Here is a 17,519-nt window from a genome sequence, read left to right on the forward strand (position 1 = left end):
ATCAACACATAAACATATCATTCTAGTTAACACTATGGTGCACTGTTGGTCATGCATTAGTGCTTGATGACTATCTTCTCATGGAAGAGTAAAAAAAGAAAATGTTAAATTGTGGTTTGCTACACCTGCAACTGTTAGCAAAGACAGAAGAGAACATCCTCGAGTACTATTCCTGTTGGTTGAGCACCAAAACCATAAAACTGGAACCTTCAGTATTGGACAGATGGAAAAAGCTCAGTTCAAGTTCAACTTCGTGCTTTGGAAAAACACCCTTTGTTTACTGATGCCTCTGTTCAGAAGGAAGTAATCATTTCAGTGAACTGAGTCTTTGAAAAGAACTGTAATGCCCACCACTAGGTGTGAGAAATCCAGGCAGTGAAGCAGTGAAAAGTGAAAGGCGGGTTGGAGGAGGTGGAACGATGTCAGACGGGAAGTCCCCTGGTCCCACACTAATATCAGCAGGCCACTAGAAAAAGAAAATAAAGAGTCTATCCTGCTGTCATCTGCATCCCTATAGAGCGCACAAAGGCTTACGCTATTCCCCCAGCAGGGTCGCTTTAGTCGGGCAGAGTGAAAACACGGCCACGCCGGGTCATGACACACACACTCATACCCCCCACAGCGCGCACCTGCCGGCAAACACACACTGATAGCTGCATGACTGTGTCTTGTTGTCTGTGTGTGTGTCACATGTGGGGTGTCACAAGTCAGTCACTGTGTGTCCTTCCCCTTCTCCGTCTGCTTGTGGGCTAACTGTGCAAGGCTTGCCCTGCACAGTGGATGCTGGGGCTCGCAGCCAGCCAGACCCCTTCATCTCTCTCTTTTTGCCCTCTTCCTCTGAGAGAAGGAGCAAACAGGAGGATGAGAGGGAGAAAGCGAGCCGACTGAGCTGGAAGACGATGGCCAGGGCTGCAGGCTGACTCTGCGTTTTCTCCTTTTTTAAGCAGTGAAGAGACTCCTTCCGCCTCTCCTGTCACTTCAGAGTCCCCAGGGGCCCCAGTGGCCCCTGAGGGCCCTGAGCGGCCTCCGGATGGAGGGATCCCAGCCACGCCTGCTGACGGAGGAGGAGGAGGGGGGGACGGCGGAGGAGCTGAGGAGCTTGAGCCGGCAGAGGTGGAAGTAAAGGCGCGAGAGAGTGAAAAACAGGAAGACAAAACTCCGGCCCAGGCCCAAGCTCAACAACAGCAGCAGCACCAGGAGGAGGAGGAAGTGAAGAAAGAAGCTGAGGATGAAGAGGCTGGAGGAGGACGAGGGGGTGCGGGGGGTGGCAGGAGGCCCAGCCTGCACCACACGGCCTCCCCGATCAGGGTGCAGAGGAACGGGGCCTGCAGCCACTCCACCGCCTCCGACTACGAACTGTCACTCGACCTCAAAAACAAGCAGGTAGGCCGCAAGGCACTGTGGGGGATGGAGTTTTTGGGTGTGTGTGTGAGAGTGGCTCGTGAAGGTCTGGTCGCTGATGTGTTGTCGGAGGCTTGCTGGAATGTGTGCATCTGAGGCTTTTTTCCTGTGAGATTTGTGTCTCAGCAAATTAGAATGTTGTTTGTGGAGGTTAGCATCAGATTAGACCAGGCTGGTTCAGCATCTGAGGGTTAGCATCCGCCTAGTGACTTCTAGTTTCACAGTTGGGGTTAGCAAAAGGCTAATCAGTGCTGGTTAAACGGTTGAAGGTTAGCTTCAGGCTAGTGATTTGGGTTTATGCTGGAGCTGGCTGTTTTCTTCAGGTTGGATCATTCATTATCATTTTCCTCATTTCCGTTCATCTACATCAAAATTAGCTGCTAATCTCCATCAGTTTGGCACCAAGAGTCATAATCTAACTATCCATGCTCCACCAAGAACTGCGTTCTTTTGTAGCGACTGTAACAATACCTAATTTTTTTCACATTGGACCGCTAAGATGTTTGTTCACAGTTGCTAACATTGAATTTCCAATTTAAAATGCTATGCTACTGAGCTGGACTGTGTTGTTGTAGCTAATTGAAAATATGCAGGTTTAAAAAAAAAAACACAGTGGCATAGAATTTGCCACCATGCTAACATCAGCGCAGTTACTTAATAAAATAAATTGATCAACCCTAACAGTGTGACCTTTCACCCACATGCAAAATAAAGGAGATTTGAAATCAGTAACTTTCTCTAAATGCAAAAACAGAGTTGTATTCTACCAAATTCTTATAATAAACTTTGCCAGCGCTCTGTAAAGTTCACAAACTCACTATGAAAGAATGCATTTGTGGGATGGATACGTCTCCTTCTCTCTGTCTTTCTTTCTTTACCTGGGCCTTCATGAACAGGGCTCTATTATCCCCTGCTCAGAATGAGCCTATCAGAGGACAGCCAGAATTTGCAGACTGAACATAACCTTCACCTTTAAGGTTTAGTATCAGATGTTATCTGGGAAAAGTACAAGTTAACGTGAGAAAGATGGAGAGATACTGCAGGAGAGATACGCCAGGAGAAAACCTGAGACATTTGAAGGGAGAGAGAGAGAGAGAGAGAGAGAGATTGTGTTGTCATGGTAATGGAGGGGGCCTAAAATTCCCATGGCTGCACTTCCTTCGTGCTGAGCATTCATATTGTGTACTTTATTACTGCATTTGATTTTGAGAAGATTAAGCAGTTGTCTTGATGGCAGCCTTAGATCATTAGAGGTTAGCGTGCTCTGCGTGTGTCTGATTGGGCCTAATTCAAGCAAGCCGTGACCTGAAAAATCATACAGAGTAAAAGCTACTTGACCTCTGAACCACTTCAGTATCTATTAAAGACCCAACCAGGCCTTTTCCCTTTTTTGGGGGGAAAATGTTTTGATACCACAACAAGATACTCATTAAAACATGTGATGTTTGCATTCACCAGCTCTTTGAGTTGGACTTTATTGGACTTTGTACTGGTCATGAGGCTTTGAATAATTCCTGAATTGGGTTTTAAATCAATATTTTCACTTAAAAAGTTCATGAGAGCTATATAAGAGGGAACCTCTGCAGTGGTGGTTTGGTATTGAAGGTGTTTGAATAAAATATCAAGATTCTATAACTAGGAATGTCCGATCCGATTCAGTGTATCAGGATCAGATCCAGGCACATTTTAATGGAAAAAGGGAAAAGGGAAACTGGCTATTTCAAATTATGCCAAAAATGGAGATACGAGGTGTTGTCCCAACAGCAGTGATATGAAAGCATAAAATCTGCAATGCTGCTGTTTTTACTATGTTTAAGCCACGTTTATTCCAAAATATGGCATGTAGAATGTGAGCAACTAGGTTGGAAACAGAACAGTTGAAGTATTTTGGGTTAGCAGAAACAGAGCATTGAAAAAAGTAACTCAGGTAGGTCAATGAAATTTGATAGTAAGCCAATATTTAAAATAATATGTATTATAGTAATTTAAAATAATGCAGAAAAACAAAACATATCAGTGCAGAATCTCACATATAATGTTACTGTAGTATTAATTAGCAGTGTAGCATATCGTACCTAAATTATCTACAAAAATACAAAGTTTAGATCAGTATTTGCTGATACTCAACATTAAAGTACTTGGATCACCTTGGGGGGCAAAAACCCGGATTGGGACATCCTTAATTATAATTTTTTTACTGTTTGTGTAACCTCACCAAGGCTCATAAACAGCCGTTCTACCTCCTAATAAGTGCTGAAATTGCTTGCATTTCAGCTGCATGATTGCCTTATCGACGTCTGAAATGAACCATATTGTATAACTGTTTAATCAAAAAACAGCATCAGCAGGGCTGGAATGTGGAGACATTGGCACCCCTCCTTTCCTCTGTTTATATGGGCCATGCAATTGTGTGTATCTATCAAAGTTTCGTTATCTTTGTCTCCACAGTTGACTATCGTGTAAGTGTGTGTGAGGCTGTCTATCTGCTTGTCCCAATTGATCTTCTGTCTGTAGAGAGACATGTTGAGCTTCAGCGAGGGTCTTTTTTCTAAAGTAAGTGGAAGTGTTGTGGGATACCGTGGATTAGTGTCAGAGCTGGGGCCTGTCTCACAAAGCACGCTCACCTTAAACAGGGTTCCTGACTAAGTTCAGGCTTCACGAAATATAACTTTTACACTGTTCTCAAATACTTTGGGCTACAGTCATGATTATGATCTCATTTAAAAGGCAACACTCGTTGCATTTTTTCCCCACCCATCAGAATAATTGTATGAATTACTGACACACAGTAACAGGCTAGAATGGAGGAGTTTATTTCCTGAATCATAGATCTCTAAACTGATCACTGACTCAGACTGCATGGTTTGGATTATGATGTCTCTGTGGATAGTGGCAAGATTTTGAAGGTAAGGACCCACAGATTTGCTAGCATTTGCTCATTCATTGTGTTATAAATGAACTGATTGTGACTGTGAGTAACGGATCATGTAATGTTTTGCAGAAATCAAATCCTCAGATTTCAAGTTTTCTAAAGGCATATTGCATTTCTGTATTGTTGGGCGATTTGATGCAAACAAAACCAGAAGTGAATACTTTGACAGAAGTGTGCCGGTACCAGTACAGGGATCTAGATAAGGTTAACAACTTTCTCTGTTAACCCAGTTGTAGATACTGAGGCTGTGATTAATGCTCAGGCACTTGTACATGAGAATGTGACGTTTATGATGAACAGCCAGTGGCATGAAACATTAGGAGTCGAGTGGCTGGATTTTCAAAGAAGGAAAAAGAAATCATCATAAATATGTAGAGAATACAAGAATTATAATGATGAAACAAAGTGATGTTGACGTTGCCACTGTGTTAGTTCTTTTCACAGTAATAAAAAATAAATGAAATAAAAACTAAAAAAAATGTGTGACCATGTGAAAATATGTTTACATGAATAACTTTGTGATAACATGTGAACATGTTTGCAGAAACCACATGTTTCACATGTGAAATTCATGGGACAATTTTTAAGGGTGATGGAAGTAGATAGAGATAGACATTGACTTTTTTATGTGACATTTGTGGCTTCAATCACTTGAATAATGGCACTTTTTAACAGAGAAACAAATTAGACTACATAAATATTAAGAATATGAAACACCATTCACTGCTATGGCTGGTTGTTCATCATAAATGTCATGCTTTCATATGCATGCACACGAGGATTAGTCATAGCTAGAATATCTACACCTGAGTCGACAAAGAAATTTGTTAACTGTCTTTGTATAACAAGTTAACTGTTGTTGTGTTTGTTAGGTTTTGTGACTATGAAACTTAGCCTGGAACTCTGTTTTTGTTGAACTTTCTTTGTGAGGGAAGCCCCAGCTTTGGTGTGCAGCATAGGTTGCCATGGTGATGCAGCCTCCACCACTGTGAGACAGAAGAACCAAGGTTAGATTGAACTAAGCCTGAAGTTAACTGGGTAATCAATAAATCCTGCTTCATGAAACAGACCCCTGAATGCAAGAACACACAAATGCACACAAACAATAAGATTTGTGCAGACATTGACTTTGTCATACCAGTTGGAAAAAAATAGTGATTTTTCATATAACTGTAGTTGGATGTTGACCTTGACCAGGGGTCACAAACCAAATGTTAAGAAGAGCCATTTTGTCCTTTCAACAAAATTCAAACCACTTTGGAAGCCACAACATTTTATGTCCATTTTACCATCTTGGCTGTAAATATGTCTCAGTATGTGCCAATGTGCTAGTATAGGCTAAAAAATATATAGTATAGATTAAAAACGCAGATGTACTTTGCTCTGCTTTAAGCTTCAGGTCAGCTAACTTATAGTTGTTTTTCTCACATCTCTGGCAGGAATCTTTTCTGCAAAAGTGGAATAGTTTCTTGTAAAATGTCTCTCAACCTTCGCTTTTTGTTCGAATGTTCCCGTTCCACCTTAAATGATGCCTGAGGCGCCAGAATGTAACTGCTGCACCATTTAAGTCCATTCGTCTCCAAATTATCCATGTTCTTCTTAAATCTTTCTGTTTGCCATTTTGTTAGCTTCTGGCTAGGTGGGATTGTTGTCTGCATTGCTATGATGACCAGCGGTCTGCATGGCAACCTTCAGGATTAAAGGTTGGTGAATTAGCAGATATAGGCTACAACTTTAGCGTTAAGACTATTTACTGTTACAAATTACTGTTACTGTTACAACTGTGTTTGAACGATCAGCAGAGCTTTATTTTACTGCAAGGGAGGATTATTTTATTTTTACCTAAAAAATCTAATTCTGCTCTGGAGCCGCATGTTACCGACCCCTGACCTAGACTAATATAATGATTAATTATTATCATTAGGATTAGATGCTGCAAAGATGCTACTGAAACCAATCTTCAATCTCCTTAGCAAAAAGTTTATCTAATTTCATTCCGTCAAGATTCAGTTACCACATTTCTGTTCAGATTTCTTCCTGGAAGAATTACCGTCACTGGAGAATTCCCTTCTTTGTTTTAGCTTCTGTATCAAACAACGACAGTTTTTTAAAGCACTTCAGATCTTCTGTGGCATGATGTACATCAGTGATGTGGATTTTGACTTTGCTCACTTCGACAAACCCGGCCAGGGGAGAAAGAAGTATTAATGAGATCTGAGAATGCCCTAGACAAATTAAGTCACACCCCCCACCAAACTTCCCGACAGGTTCTCCAGGGGAATGTTCAGTGTATTTATCTGCACGTCTGTCTCCAGTCTGCTGATGTTTAAGAAAAGTGAGAGGATTAGCAAATTTGATGACAGAGTGCTGAGAGAGCCCAAAATAGATCTTATCCTGCATTTGTTCCCCTGTCCTCCGTGCGCAATTCCCCTGACGTTCCTGCGGTCCTGAGATTATATTTTTTTCTCCCTCACAGTGGGTCGATAAGACCCTGTCGGAGTCGCCAGATTTCGTGTCCAATTTTTCTTCACGTATGGTCGCTGGTTTGGATTAGCCTCAGATGTATAACCTACATTTCACAGCATACAGAGAATCATGATCATTTAGGTTTGAATTCAGTGGTTGAAACTATGTTAAGAACTGCTGATTGATAGTATTCCCCTGCAGGTGGAGTTCTTTGATAGTTCTTGGTAAAGTACAATAGAATAAGGCCTTTATTACAATCCAACTTCACTCTTTTTCAAAAAAGTTGCAACAAAGGGTTCTTTGAGTGATCGAAGAACCATCTTTGGGGTGCCCCAAAATTACGGCCGAAAATTTTCTGTCAGAAATGGTTGAAAGTGACATTTTTGGTTTGGAAAGAGAAAAAAGGCAAACATTTTGGTCAAAAAAAGCAAAGGATTAAAAGGGTCTGCAGTGAAGTTTCAAAATCTGACACTTAACAAATAATTTGAATGGTAATGTTGATGAGAAATAGTGATAAAAAACACTGTGTCCTTTGCTCTCCTGCAGTGGTCAGCACAGATGCATTCAAACAGTTTGAGTGGCAGAGGGTCAACAGTGAAACACAAACATAGTCCTCTACAGCTGTGCTCTAAACAGTCTTTAGCTTACATACTTTTAAACTGATTTAATGTAATTCGTACATGGAAATCAGAAATAATAAACAATGTTTTGTAAAAAAAAAAAACAAAAAACTCTCGATTTGAAAGTCTTTATTGCAAACGTGTGTTTGTTAGATCCTGCTGAGGTGATGAACACTAAAGTGCCTTGCATGCCCCCCTGCTATAAAAACAAGCCATGTTCACATGCTTTACATGTTAAATAGTTAGGTGTTTTCTGTCATTATAGAAGAGGGACTCTGGAATTCAACTATAGATGCATTTGGGAAACCAAGTGTTATATTTTCATTTTATATGATATTTAATATTATTTAGCAAGCTGTTCAGTTTTAAATTGGTCTTGTAGTTCTCTCAGTTCTCTTTTCCAGAACAGTGATTTGTGCCTTTGAAGGTCAGCATTATTATGTTAATACAAAAGTAAAATGGTGAATTATATATAAAATTCTTTTCCAGTCTTGGTTTCTGGCCTGAATTTTGGTTCCTTTAAATCTTTTAAGGGTTTAAAGAACCTTCGCATAATGTAAAGGTTCTGAACCAATGTGATGTTCTTTCTAGAACTTTTACGTTATTTTACATTATTATGAGAACTTTAAAAAGGTTCTTCAGAATCATTCATTTACAAAAATAGTTCTCTACAGCACCATCCTTTGAAAGTGGTGCTTCCATGGCACTGCAAAGCACTTTTATTTTTAGGAGAGTATCTGAGAAAACTCATCAATGTTCAAAAATTTTCTGCCTTAAGGAATCACATTAAGTTTCTCTATCAAGGTCCACATTCTTTTCATCTTCTGTATCACCTTCTGTGCTCCATTGCAAACAAAGCCGGTTCCCTTGCGTATGCATACATGCTGATAATCTAGTGTTTGTAACTCCAGACACGGTCTCTCAGAGGCTGCATTCTGATGGTTCCACAGATAGCTACAACCGCACTTCTTCTGCGTGATTGCCTATTTATGCTAATCAAGGCCCATGTAGCCTCCCAATGAGACCTTTGATTACCCTGTCTCATGCTGATCGGCTCATAAATATACATGCATCCGTGAGGTACGCATCGATGCAAATGAGAGATTAATGTCAAGCACCAAAAATGGACGCATGCGACAGAAAACCAGTAGGATCAGTTCACTCCAGCATGAATGTATTTGCTTCGCAATCATTTACCTAAGCACCACGGCCAGTTCTCAGACATGGCTTTAGCCAGATGAGTGAATTCAGGTCCACTGGTATTGTGACATTTTCTGAAAGAAATGTAACATAATGTGGGAGAGGCAGCTAGAACATCCTTTGAGAGTTGTGCAAATAAAGAAATAAATAAATAAACAAAAACAGAGAAAGAGACAGAAAGACGAAGCGATGGCATCTGTACCTCATTTAGCTGGAAAACAATATCAGCTAAACAGAGCGACGAAAAAAAGATTAAATCTGTGAAGAGAGCTGTGCTCCGGCTGACCTTTCCTTTTGGAAATCTTTTCAATTTTCTGCCAACACAACAATAATCTTATTTCCCTTTAAATAGGCTCAAGATTTGGTCTATCTGAGAGTGCCATGAGACTAATACAGAAAAAGTGCAACTCTAGGTCTTCAAAGTCTTTGACTACTTGATAGTGTACAAAGCCATACGTAGAGTTCATACACAAAGGCCTCAGATCTTGCCTTCTTAGCTCTGACAGTTTGGTACCTTTTACTGAGAATGTAGGGAATATTTGCTCTCATGTTAAACACAAACTACCCTGGCAATTTTTTAATGTCGTCAGTGCTGAGTGGAACAATATTGACTCTTCTTTCTGTAAAGGGCTGTGTGCATGTTTACCCACAAGACTAAAGAAATCAAAGGGAAAATCTATCCTATACTAGGTTACTGTGTCTACTTGCTTAATTCTTGCTAATTTACTGTCTAATGATTTGTTGTTAAAACCATTCAAAGCCGAATGTTTTGCCATATTAGGCTTGGTCTATTTTTTATTGCTGAGATTAGAACACCTGATCTAAGTATCAACTGACGGTGCCTGATCATCCGGAGATCATGAGTTTGATCTCTTTGTCCAATCAACAAAAAATCATCAATTTGAATCCTGTTGGGGGATGCCACTGTCCTCCAAGGTTAGGAGTCTGAAAGATGGAAGCCGCTAAACCCTCAACCTGCAGAATGGGGGGGGATCCAAGCCTGTGGGTGGGAAATAGGAATGACCAACTTGGTGAGATGGTCCCCCTGAGTAGAAATCCGACAGAAATTTTGGTCCCACTTTGTTTGGATGGTTCCCTATAGATGATCTATAGATACTTAAATCATAAACAAACTTTTGTTGATACTCAGTTGATTATCACCAACATTGTGGTTTTGCCTTGAGGTTAGGGTTAGGGTTAGGTTTAGGTTTAAGATTAGCTTTACATGTAATAGAATCTCTAACACTCAACTTTAAGATCAGTTGCATTTAGTAGATATTTAGTTGAATGTTATTTAAAGATATACTGAACGTCTACAAACCACCTACAGTGGACCATCCAAATAAAGTGTTACTGAAATTTTAAACAAATATAGTTTATAATGAGGCAACGCCTTTCAGTTTTGGTTGTTAAATTGACCCAAACATATATAAAGCGTTTGGTTGCTGAACGCATAATAGACCATTTTCAAGAATGTGATGGCAAATTATATATAAAATTCTTTCCTTTTTTGGGTCTTGGTTTTTGGCTGTGTCCTGAATTTTGGTTTCAGTCAAGAATTTTTATGGTGCATCTCTACTAAAGAATAATGTTGGAAATGAGATTTGTGAGTGTGAAGAACTTTTTAAGGGTTTAAAGAAACTTAACATAATGCAAAGGTTCTAAAGGTTCTTTTTTTTCTGTGATATACATTGTTGGAGTGACCTTTACACGTTCAAGAAATGTTAATGCTATATTAGAAATAATACATACTTTTAAAAATGTGTTTTCCATTAAAGTCAACTGTTTTAAATCCAAAAGTGTCACAAATGCATATACAGCATTTTCAAATGAAGCTTGTAATATATTTTTAGGCTCAACTGTTTCGAATATTTAACACTGTCAAGGTTGTTTAAAAGTAATAAAATAAGACACTGTCAGCTTTTTACCTACTGTATTTTGTAGCTCTCCGCTGGATTAAACACACTAATGCTGCAGCCTCGCTTGTAAGTGATAGCTAGCAAGCTAGTTCAGGAGACCTGGCAGATTTATTTACTTCATCAAACCTATAAACAAGCTTCTACATCTAAAAGTGCACTTCTGTGTCTGTGTGACACCGACGTATATCCAGCTAGGGTTGCCTGGTTCTATTTCTGACAGGGAGATTGATTGTTCAGGATGTTTGTTGACATATAATTACTGCCATTTGAAGTATTCAAGGTAAGAATGTATTGAGTAACTCATTCTGAATGTAACATATCCTTAGCACTAATCATTCATATGAAACACTCATCATGGGTCAGGTGGTATGAGCAGTGTGTCCCACCCAAAGCTGAAATGGAACCTACGCCACTAAAGCCATTAGGTATCTAGACCGTCATGTGATTGACAATGCCCATCACTCATTAACCCTCTTGTGAGTTGGACCTGGGACATGTCTTGTTTGGGTGCGGGTGGTAAGTCATGCTCTGCTGGGATTGTGGCAGGCCAGACCCTGACAAAAGACTTGATCCAGCTGCCAGGCTCCATTTGGTATGCTGATTAGAAGTGAGCGATATCATCGCTGCCCTCCTCACAATTACACTCCCTCTCCTTTCACGGCCACGTCGTTTCCGGAATGATCTTTTCCTCCGTCAGTGCTTAGTGAAGTGATCAGAAGTAGAACTGGCAGCCCGCTAATGGGTGGATTCACAGCAGGACTGCACCCACTGCAGCTCTCACTTTACCTCTCTCTCTCGCTCTCTCTCTTTTGCTTTCTGTCATTCTCAACAACTTCCTCTTCCCAATCTGCAAAGATTCCTTTTAGTTCATTTATATCTTTACTTCTCTTTCCATCCTGGCCATTCTGGTGTGTGGATATCACTCATCGCCTTTATTTTCACGTTTACCTTTCCAGGTTCCAGGTAGACAAGCAGTGAATGTCAAAGGGATATTTTCTTCAGGACATGCCCCGTTTTATTCACCATTTTGTCTGAAGGCTCCCACTGAGCGGAAAAAACAAATAATCCAATGTGCCTTGGCTAATCAACCACTCCCTCAGAGACCCCATCTAGTGTTCAGGACCACCTCTGTGCATTCCCACCTCATTTTCCATTATGGCTAGTATGAGGCTCACAACCTCCGGTTACTACCACACGCTCCCTCTTTTTGAGGTCTGGATTTTTATGTATATTCCTCAGGAAGTTTTGAGTTCTTGTCACATCGAGTCTGCACTGCCGAAAATTTCAGATAAAGATGATGAATATTCAAGGCGGGTTCTGCCAGTCAGGAGGGATAACGTGCGCGACTCGAGCCTCTGTCTGTGAAAAGAGACGAACCACAGCTCAAAGCACACACCCCATTCACGCAGGCCTTAGCATTCCCCAGGCACACCTCTCTTTTCTTACCAGAGCGGAGCTGAAATATACATTGCACAGATAAGATGCCTTTTTCCAAGTCTTTTCAAGCTCTCTTTAGACCTTTTTAACTGGTGCTGTTTTGCAAAGGTCAGTCAAACAGACCGCAACTGACTCGTTACCACACAGTGGACCTTAACTTGGATTAATCTCTGCGCATGTCCATCAACTGACGGTGAGCAGATTAGCAGGTGAAGGTCCGTGCCTCTGACTGACAGAACACATTAGCACTTGCTTCAGCATCGATGCTGTGTGTAGGTCTGGATGGCTTATGGTGTAGAGCAGTGGTTCTCAATCCTGGTCCTCGAGTACCACTGCCCTGCATGTTGTAGATGTCTCCCTGTTCTAACACACCCAGTTCATCTCAAGAAGGGCTTTTAATTAGTTCATTAGTTGCCTCAGGTGTCTTGAGACAATTTTCTTGTGTTTAGTTTTTTTCACTGACATATATGCCACCTTTAAGAGAATACTGTTAAGAATATAGACTGTAATTAAAAATTGCAGCACTTGTGATTTGAAAACTGCGCTAGAGATCTGCACAAGACTGTTTTTAACCCTACTCCCGCACACTCCCACAAGATTTTAGCCCACTTTCACCCACTCCAGCAGAAAATTGGGATCATTTGTCCCTCTCCCGCCCACAGCTGAAACATTTTGGCACACTCCCACTCACTGATTCTGTTAAGGCAAGGTAAAAGGCGAAGTAATATTCCTGGTAAACACAAACCAAAAATTTAACCAGAGAGTGGTTATGTTTGTATTTTCCTGGGCTTGGCAGCTGTGGCCCTCGCACTGAAGGCTCCGCCATCTCTGCAAGCTATAAGAATTTGCATGTTGTTCACGTTATCCCTTACATCAAAACTTCTTATTATTATCGCTAACTTTAACATTTTTACTGTTATCATTTTATATTGTTTATATATATGGTTTGGTGATCATTGTACTTTATTTAGGCTATTCATTAATTTGCGGGATTTCTTTTCATGTGTGCTTGGTTCCGCTCCCATCTGCAGTGGGCTGATTACCTGCCCGCTCTCACGCACAACGGTGAAAATTAGTCCCTCACCTCAGGATATTGTGGTGGGTCCCCAGGGTCGAGCGCGAATCCCACAGGAGTGCTGAATTCTACATTGTATGCTTACAGGTGCTCAAGAAACAGAACTGAGAACTGGTGTATAATCAAAGCAAAACTGTACTGTCCTATCTGGCTGTTAACTAACTTGGGATACATATATGAATGTAGTTTGGATGCTCACTAGAAGCATCAAACAGACCTGCCTAGATGTTGCTCTGCTCTCCATTTGATACCATGTAGAGCACATCGTTCCTTTTCTGAGCCATACGGTTGTCAAGCAAATGAACAGAACAGACTTCCTCAAAGCCTGGTACACACATTACAAATCCTGTAGCCTGATAGGAAAAAATATGAAAACATCAAATTAGGGATGGATATTTGAAAGAATGCTGCTTTTTCAACATCCTGACATCTTATTTATAAATGAAAGAAGCTCTCTTATTCTAATGTCCATCTCCCAGTAATGACTCACCGAGAGAGTGGACTGATTAGGGAAGATGACTCTCTCAAATATGGCCTTAATGGCAAGAAGCATCTAAGTGCATAAATGGCATATTGTGTGCCATACTCCATCATTTCTGCTTAACAAAGCAGCGGGCAGGGTACAATGGAACATATTCTGACAGCCTTTCTCTCTCTCTCTCCCTCCCAATGTGTCAGAGATGCTCCAAAGCCAATCATTTCCAGGAAAGAGATGGAAGACAGTTTCATTTATTTTTTTGAGCCGCAGCCAAATCACATCCACTGCGAGTGTGCTTTCACGAAGGAATAAAGCTTTTCTTTTGCAGGCGAGATTGATGACTCGCAGGATGCACAGCAGTGTGGACGTGAAGTTGAATAGAGGCTTTAGTTGTGTGAAGCGGAGGTCTGATCACTAGCTCTGGATAAAGTGCTTGTGTTGTCTAATAGAACCCAGTTGGTTCTGCATCTTCCTGCTGAAGTCATAGATCCTCTTCTGTGGTTTTTCATTTACTGCACTCCACACTGAACGTTATGTTTCCTGTCCTTCATCCGCAGTTTCAGCCTCCGTCAAGATTGTTAGATTGATATTGAAAGAGTTTTTCTGGGTGTGTGAAATATGATGTGAATGGTAAATATGTGCAGTCTAATACTGTTGTTTATGTTAATTTCAACATTGATACTTTTACCTTTTGCTAGACTTTAATAATCTGTCTGAAGATTAATGTCAGCTTTAGATTAAGCATCATTTTAACATTCATGCTGTTAGCAATTGTTGTCTTGTTTACAATTTTCAATACTTGCGTCTGTGCACCCAAGATCCTGTTTGATATGGCAAGTGTTTACCACAGATTTGTTGTGTTGTACTGTTGTTGTGGAAATGACTGTATTTCTCTTTTTAGACTTTCGTTAATGATCAGCATGTCACGGTACTTAGCGGATTCTGCTCGATTCTCCTTGTTGATTTAATTTCATGCTTCTTGCTCTTTGTCCTTATCATGTCTGCAGCTGCTCATGCGTGTCTTCGCATCACCCTGTTTGACCTCTCTCCTCTTCTTCCTCCCCCTCTGCTCTCCCTGCAGATCGAAATGTTAGAGCACAAATATGGAGGCCACCTCATCTCGCGCCGTGCCGCCTGCAAGATTCAGACAGCCTTCCGCCAGTACCAGCTCAGCAAGAACTTTGAGAAGATCCGCAACTCTCTGCTGGAGAGTCGCCTGCCTCGTCGTATATCCCTGCGCAAGGTGCGCGTGCAAAATGCTGAGGGATTTTCGGCTGAGCGGGCGCTGGCCGAAGGCTGCTCCATGGCGGGTATCCCCCTGGTCCGGTCCCCTTCCCTTCCTGCAACTGTGGGAGGCACCCTCACCAACCTGGAGGACTCTTTCACCGAGCAGGTGCAATCCCTGGCCAAGTCCATTGACGATGCCCTCAGCAACTGGAGCCTGAAGACCATGTGTTCGTTGCAAGAGGGAGGCACCTACCAGTTCAGCTCCGAGGCCTTCAATGCTGCGGGTGGCAAGCCTGCAGTGACAGGGCCTATTGGAGAGAGTAGTCTCGCAGATCCGACTGCCCTTCAGACTGGTATGGGCCAGGGGGACAACCCTGAGAACGTGTCCCGGAGTGCCAGCAAGTTAATGATGGCCTTCCGGGATGTGACGGTCCAGATTGATAGTCAGAACTTCCGCATGTCCTCTTCCGTCATGGAGTCCTCCACCTCGGTATCTCTCGGAAACTGTGTTCAGCAGGGGGCCGCAGTGACTGAGAGTGCAAAACTTTCCCCTGTGGAAGAAACAAAACCACAAGAACCGCCTGCACAGCCTCCCCAGGAGCCGGCTCCCCCGCCGCCAGAGTTGGACCCTGGGGAAGTACCAGATGGCGACTTCCCAGCACCACCACCAAGCGAGGAGGAGCTTGCAGAGGATCTGCCGCCTCTTACCCTGGAGAAGACGGAAGTCCCAGGGCCAGAGGTAGCGTCCCCAGCAGAGATAGTTGTAGAGGCTGTGCCTCCAGCAGAGGTGGTGGGGAGTCCGGTGGCCCCCAGTGTGGAGGTTCTAGAGGCCAAGCGTAGCGAATCGGACCCAGCGGACAATAGCTCAGAGCAGATGAGCAGCAGCAGCACATCCACGTCTGCCCGATCTGCCTCTGAGGCCTCGTCCAAAGAAGCCTTGCAGACCATGATGCTCAGTCTACCCCGTTACCACTGTGAGAACCCTGCCAGCTGCAAGTCCCCTACCCTCTCCACGGACGTCATGCGCAAGCGCCTCTACCGCATCGGCCTCAACCTCTTCAACATGTGAGTACTCTCAGTGCCTTGTCCTTCTTGTACTTAGAGCACTTCTGATGTAGCACTTGCTACTAAGTAGGTTTATTGATGTGGAATTCCATGAAATAACATCCGTAACTGAGTGTGTCACTGATGTAATATTTTGAGGTACTCTTGCTCTATTAATGTGCCCTGTCCTTTGTCTAATACAGTGATTAAACAGTTGCACTTTCAATTTTACAGCACCTCTCTGTCCCCCTGTTAACATGCACTTATATCAGGTCCTTTATTGACCTGGGCATATTCTGATCTGTTATTGCCAAAGAATGTTCACTATTTCTTTCTTTCTCCATTGCCCTCTCTCTCTCTTGCACACACACATACACACTCGCCACCCTCCAACTTGTTTCCAGCTGTGGCTAACACCCCCTCCCTGATGCCTGTCACCTTGAGTTTGCCTGAACCTCTATAAATAGCCTTGCTTCTGTCCGAAGACGGCTCCTCTCATCACACGTCTGTATGGTTCACTTCCATATTACTGAAGATTAGCAGGCTGACTGTCTGTAGCCAAGTTTCCATCCAGCTGTCGAATTAAATTCAAATTCAAGAATAACTGAAATGTTGCCAAAAAAAAAGTTAGGCTGAGTTTCCATCAGCTCAGTTTGTATAATAGAGGAAAACTATATAGAAATGCAAAGACAAAATATTAAGGTTCAAGATCACTTGCATGTCTGTTTACCATCTCATATCACTGTTAGGCAAGATAAAGGTAAGTTTTAATTTCTTCATTAGTTCACTGGTACCTGCCTGCGGTCTGTCATGTTTCATATCTCTTGTTCATCATGTTTCATATGGCCAGGCGTATTAGGTTTAGATTTTGGGTTGAGGTTAAGGTTAGGGTTAGGATTAGGACCAGGGTGAAGATTAGGTTTAGGTTTTAAATTGAGGTTAAGATTATAGATTAGGACCCAGGGTGAGGTTTAGGTTTAGCTTTTGGGTTGAGGTTAAGTTTAGGGTCAGGATTAGCACTAAGATGTGGACTTGGTTTAGGATTTAAGTTGAAGTTAAGTTTAGGTTAAGGATTAGTGCCACAGTGAGAATTATGTTTAGGCTTTGAGTTGAGGTTAAGTTTAAGGTTAGGATTAGTGCAATTATGTTTTTTGTTTAGGTTTTAGGTTGAGATTAAGGTTAGGATTGGTATCAGCATTAGGAAATTAAGGCGAAATGAATATATACTTAGTTGAAATATACTTAGTTGAAAGTTAAATACAAGATAAGCGTCTACAGAGCATCTACAGCACATCCAAATAAAGTGTTCGCAAATATGTAGTTGTGATTTTTCTGATGAATATTGCGATTGCAATTTAAATTATTGCCAAGAACACCTGCATTTTCTGGACTTGAATGCTGAATGTAGTGTGCCAGCCTGACAGTTCACAACCTCTATTAGGTTAAAACTTGGTAAACTTGTAAGGACAGCACTGAGTAATGTAGAGTCTAATGAAAAATGCACTTTTGTTTTTACATGTTTTGTAAATTCAGCATGAATGGGTGGAGCTAAACTGCTATAGGTTGAACAGGCATATAAATATATTTGTTGGTTTTTGTGGCATCACAATAATAATGAATAAAAATGGACTTTTTTGCAGCTTAGCTCCCAAATGTGGTCTTTATGGTCTGGAGAGTGAATGGTATGTTTTGAAACTACATCAAACTCTTTTTTTTTCAA

The 17,519-nt window shown here is 41.7% G+C and overlaps 1 protein-coding gene across 1 annotated transcript in view; it reads left to right on the top strand.

The window, feature by feature from the left end:
* The first annotated feature begins 1,081 nt into the window (after nucleotides 1-1,081).
* iqsec3a (IQ motif and Sec7 domain ArfGEF 3a) overlaps nucleotides 1,082-17,519 on the top strand; it is a 112,631-nt gene continuing 96,193 nt past the window's right edge. Inside the window, exons 1-2 of the mRNA XM_036577325.1 lie at nucleotides 1,082-1,383; nucleotides 14,610-15,820. Coding sequence (XP_036433218.1) covers nucleotides 14,616-15,820 — 1,205 coding nt within the window. The 5' untranslated portion in view covers nucleotides 1,082-1,383; nucleotides 14,610-14,615. The remainder of the gene's footprint in view (nucleotides 1,384-14,609; nucleotides 15,821-17,519) is intronic.

Source organism: Colossoma macropomum, unplaced genomic scaffold (assembly GCF_904425465.1).
Source record: "Colossoma macropomum unplaced genomic scaffold, Colossoma_macropomum, whole genome shotgun sequence".
Classification (NCBI taxonomy): Eukaryota; Metazoa; Chordata; class Actinopteri; order Characiformes; family Serrasalmidae; genus Colossoma; species Colossoma macropomum.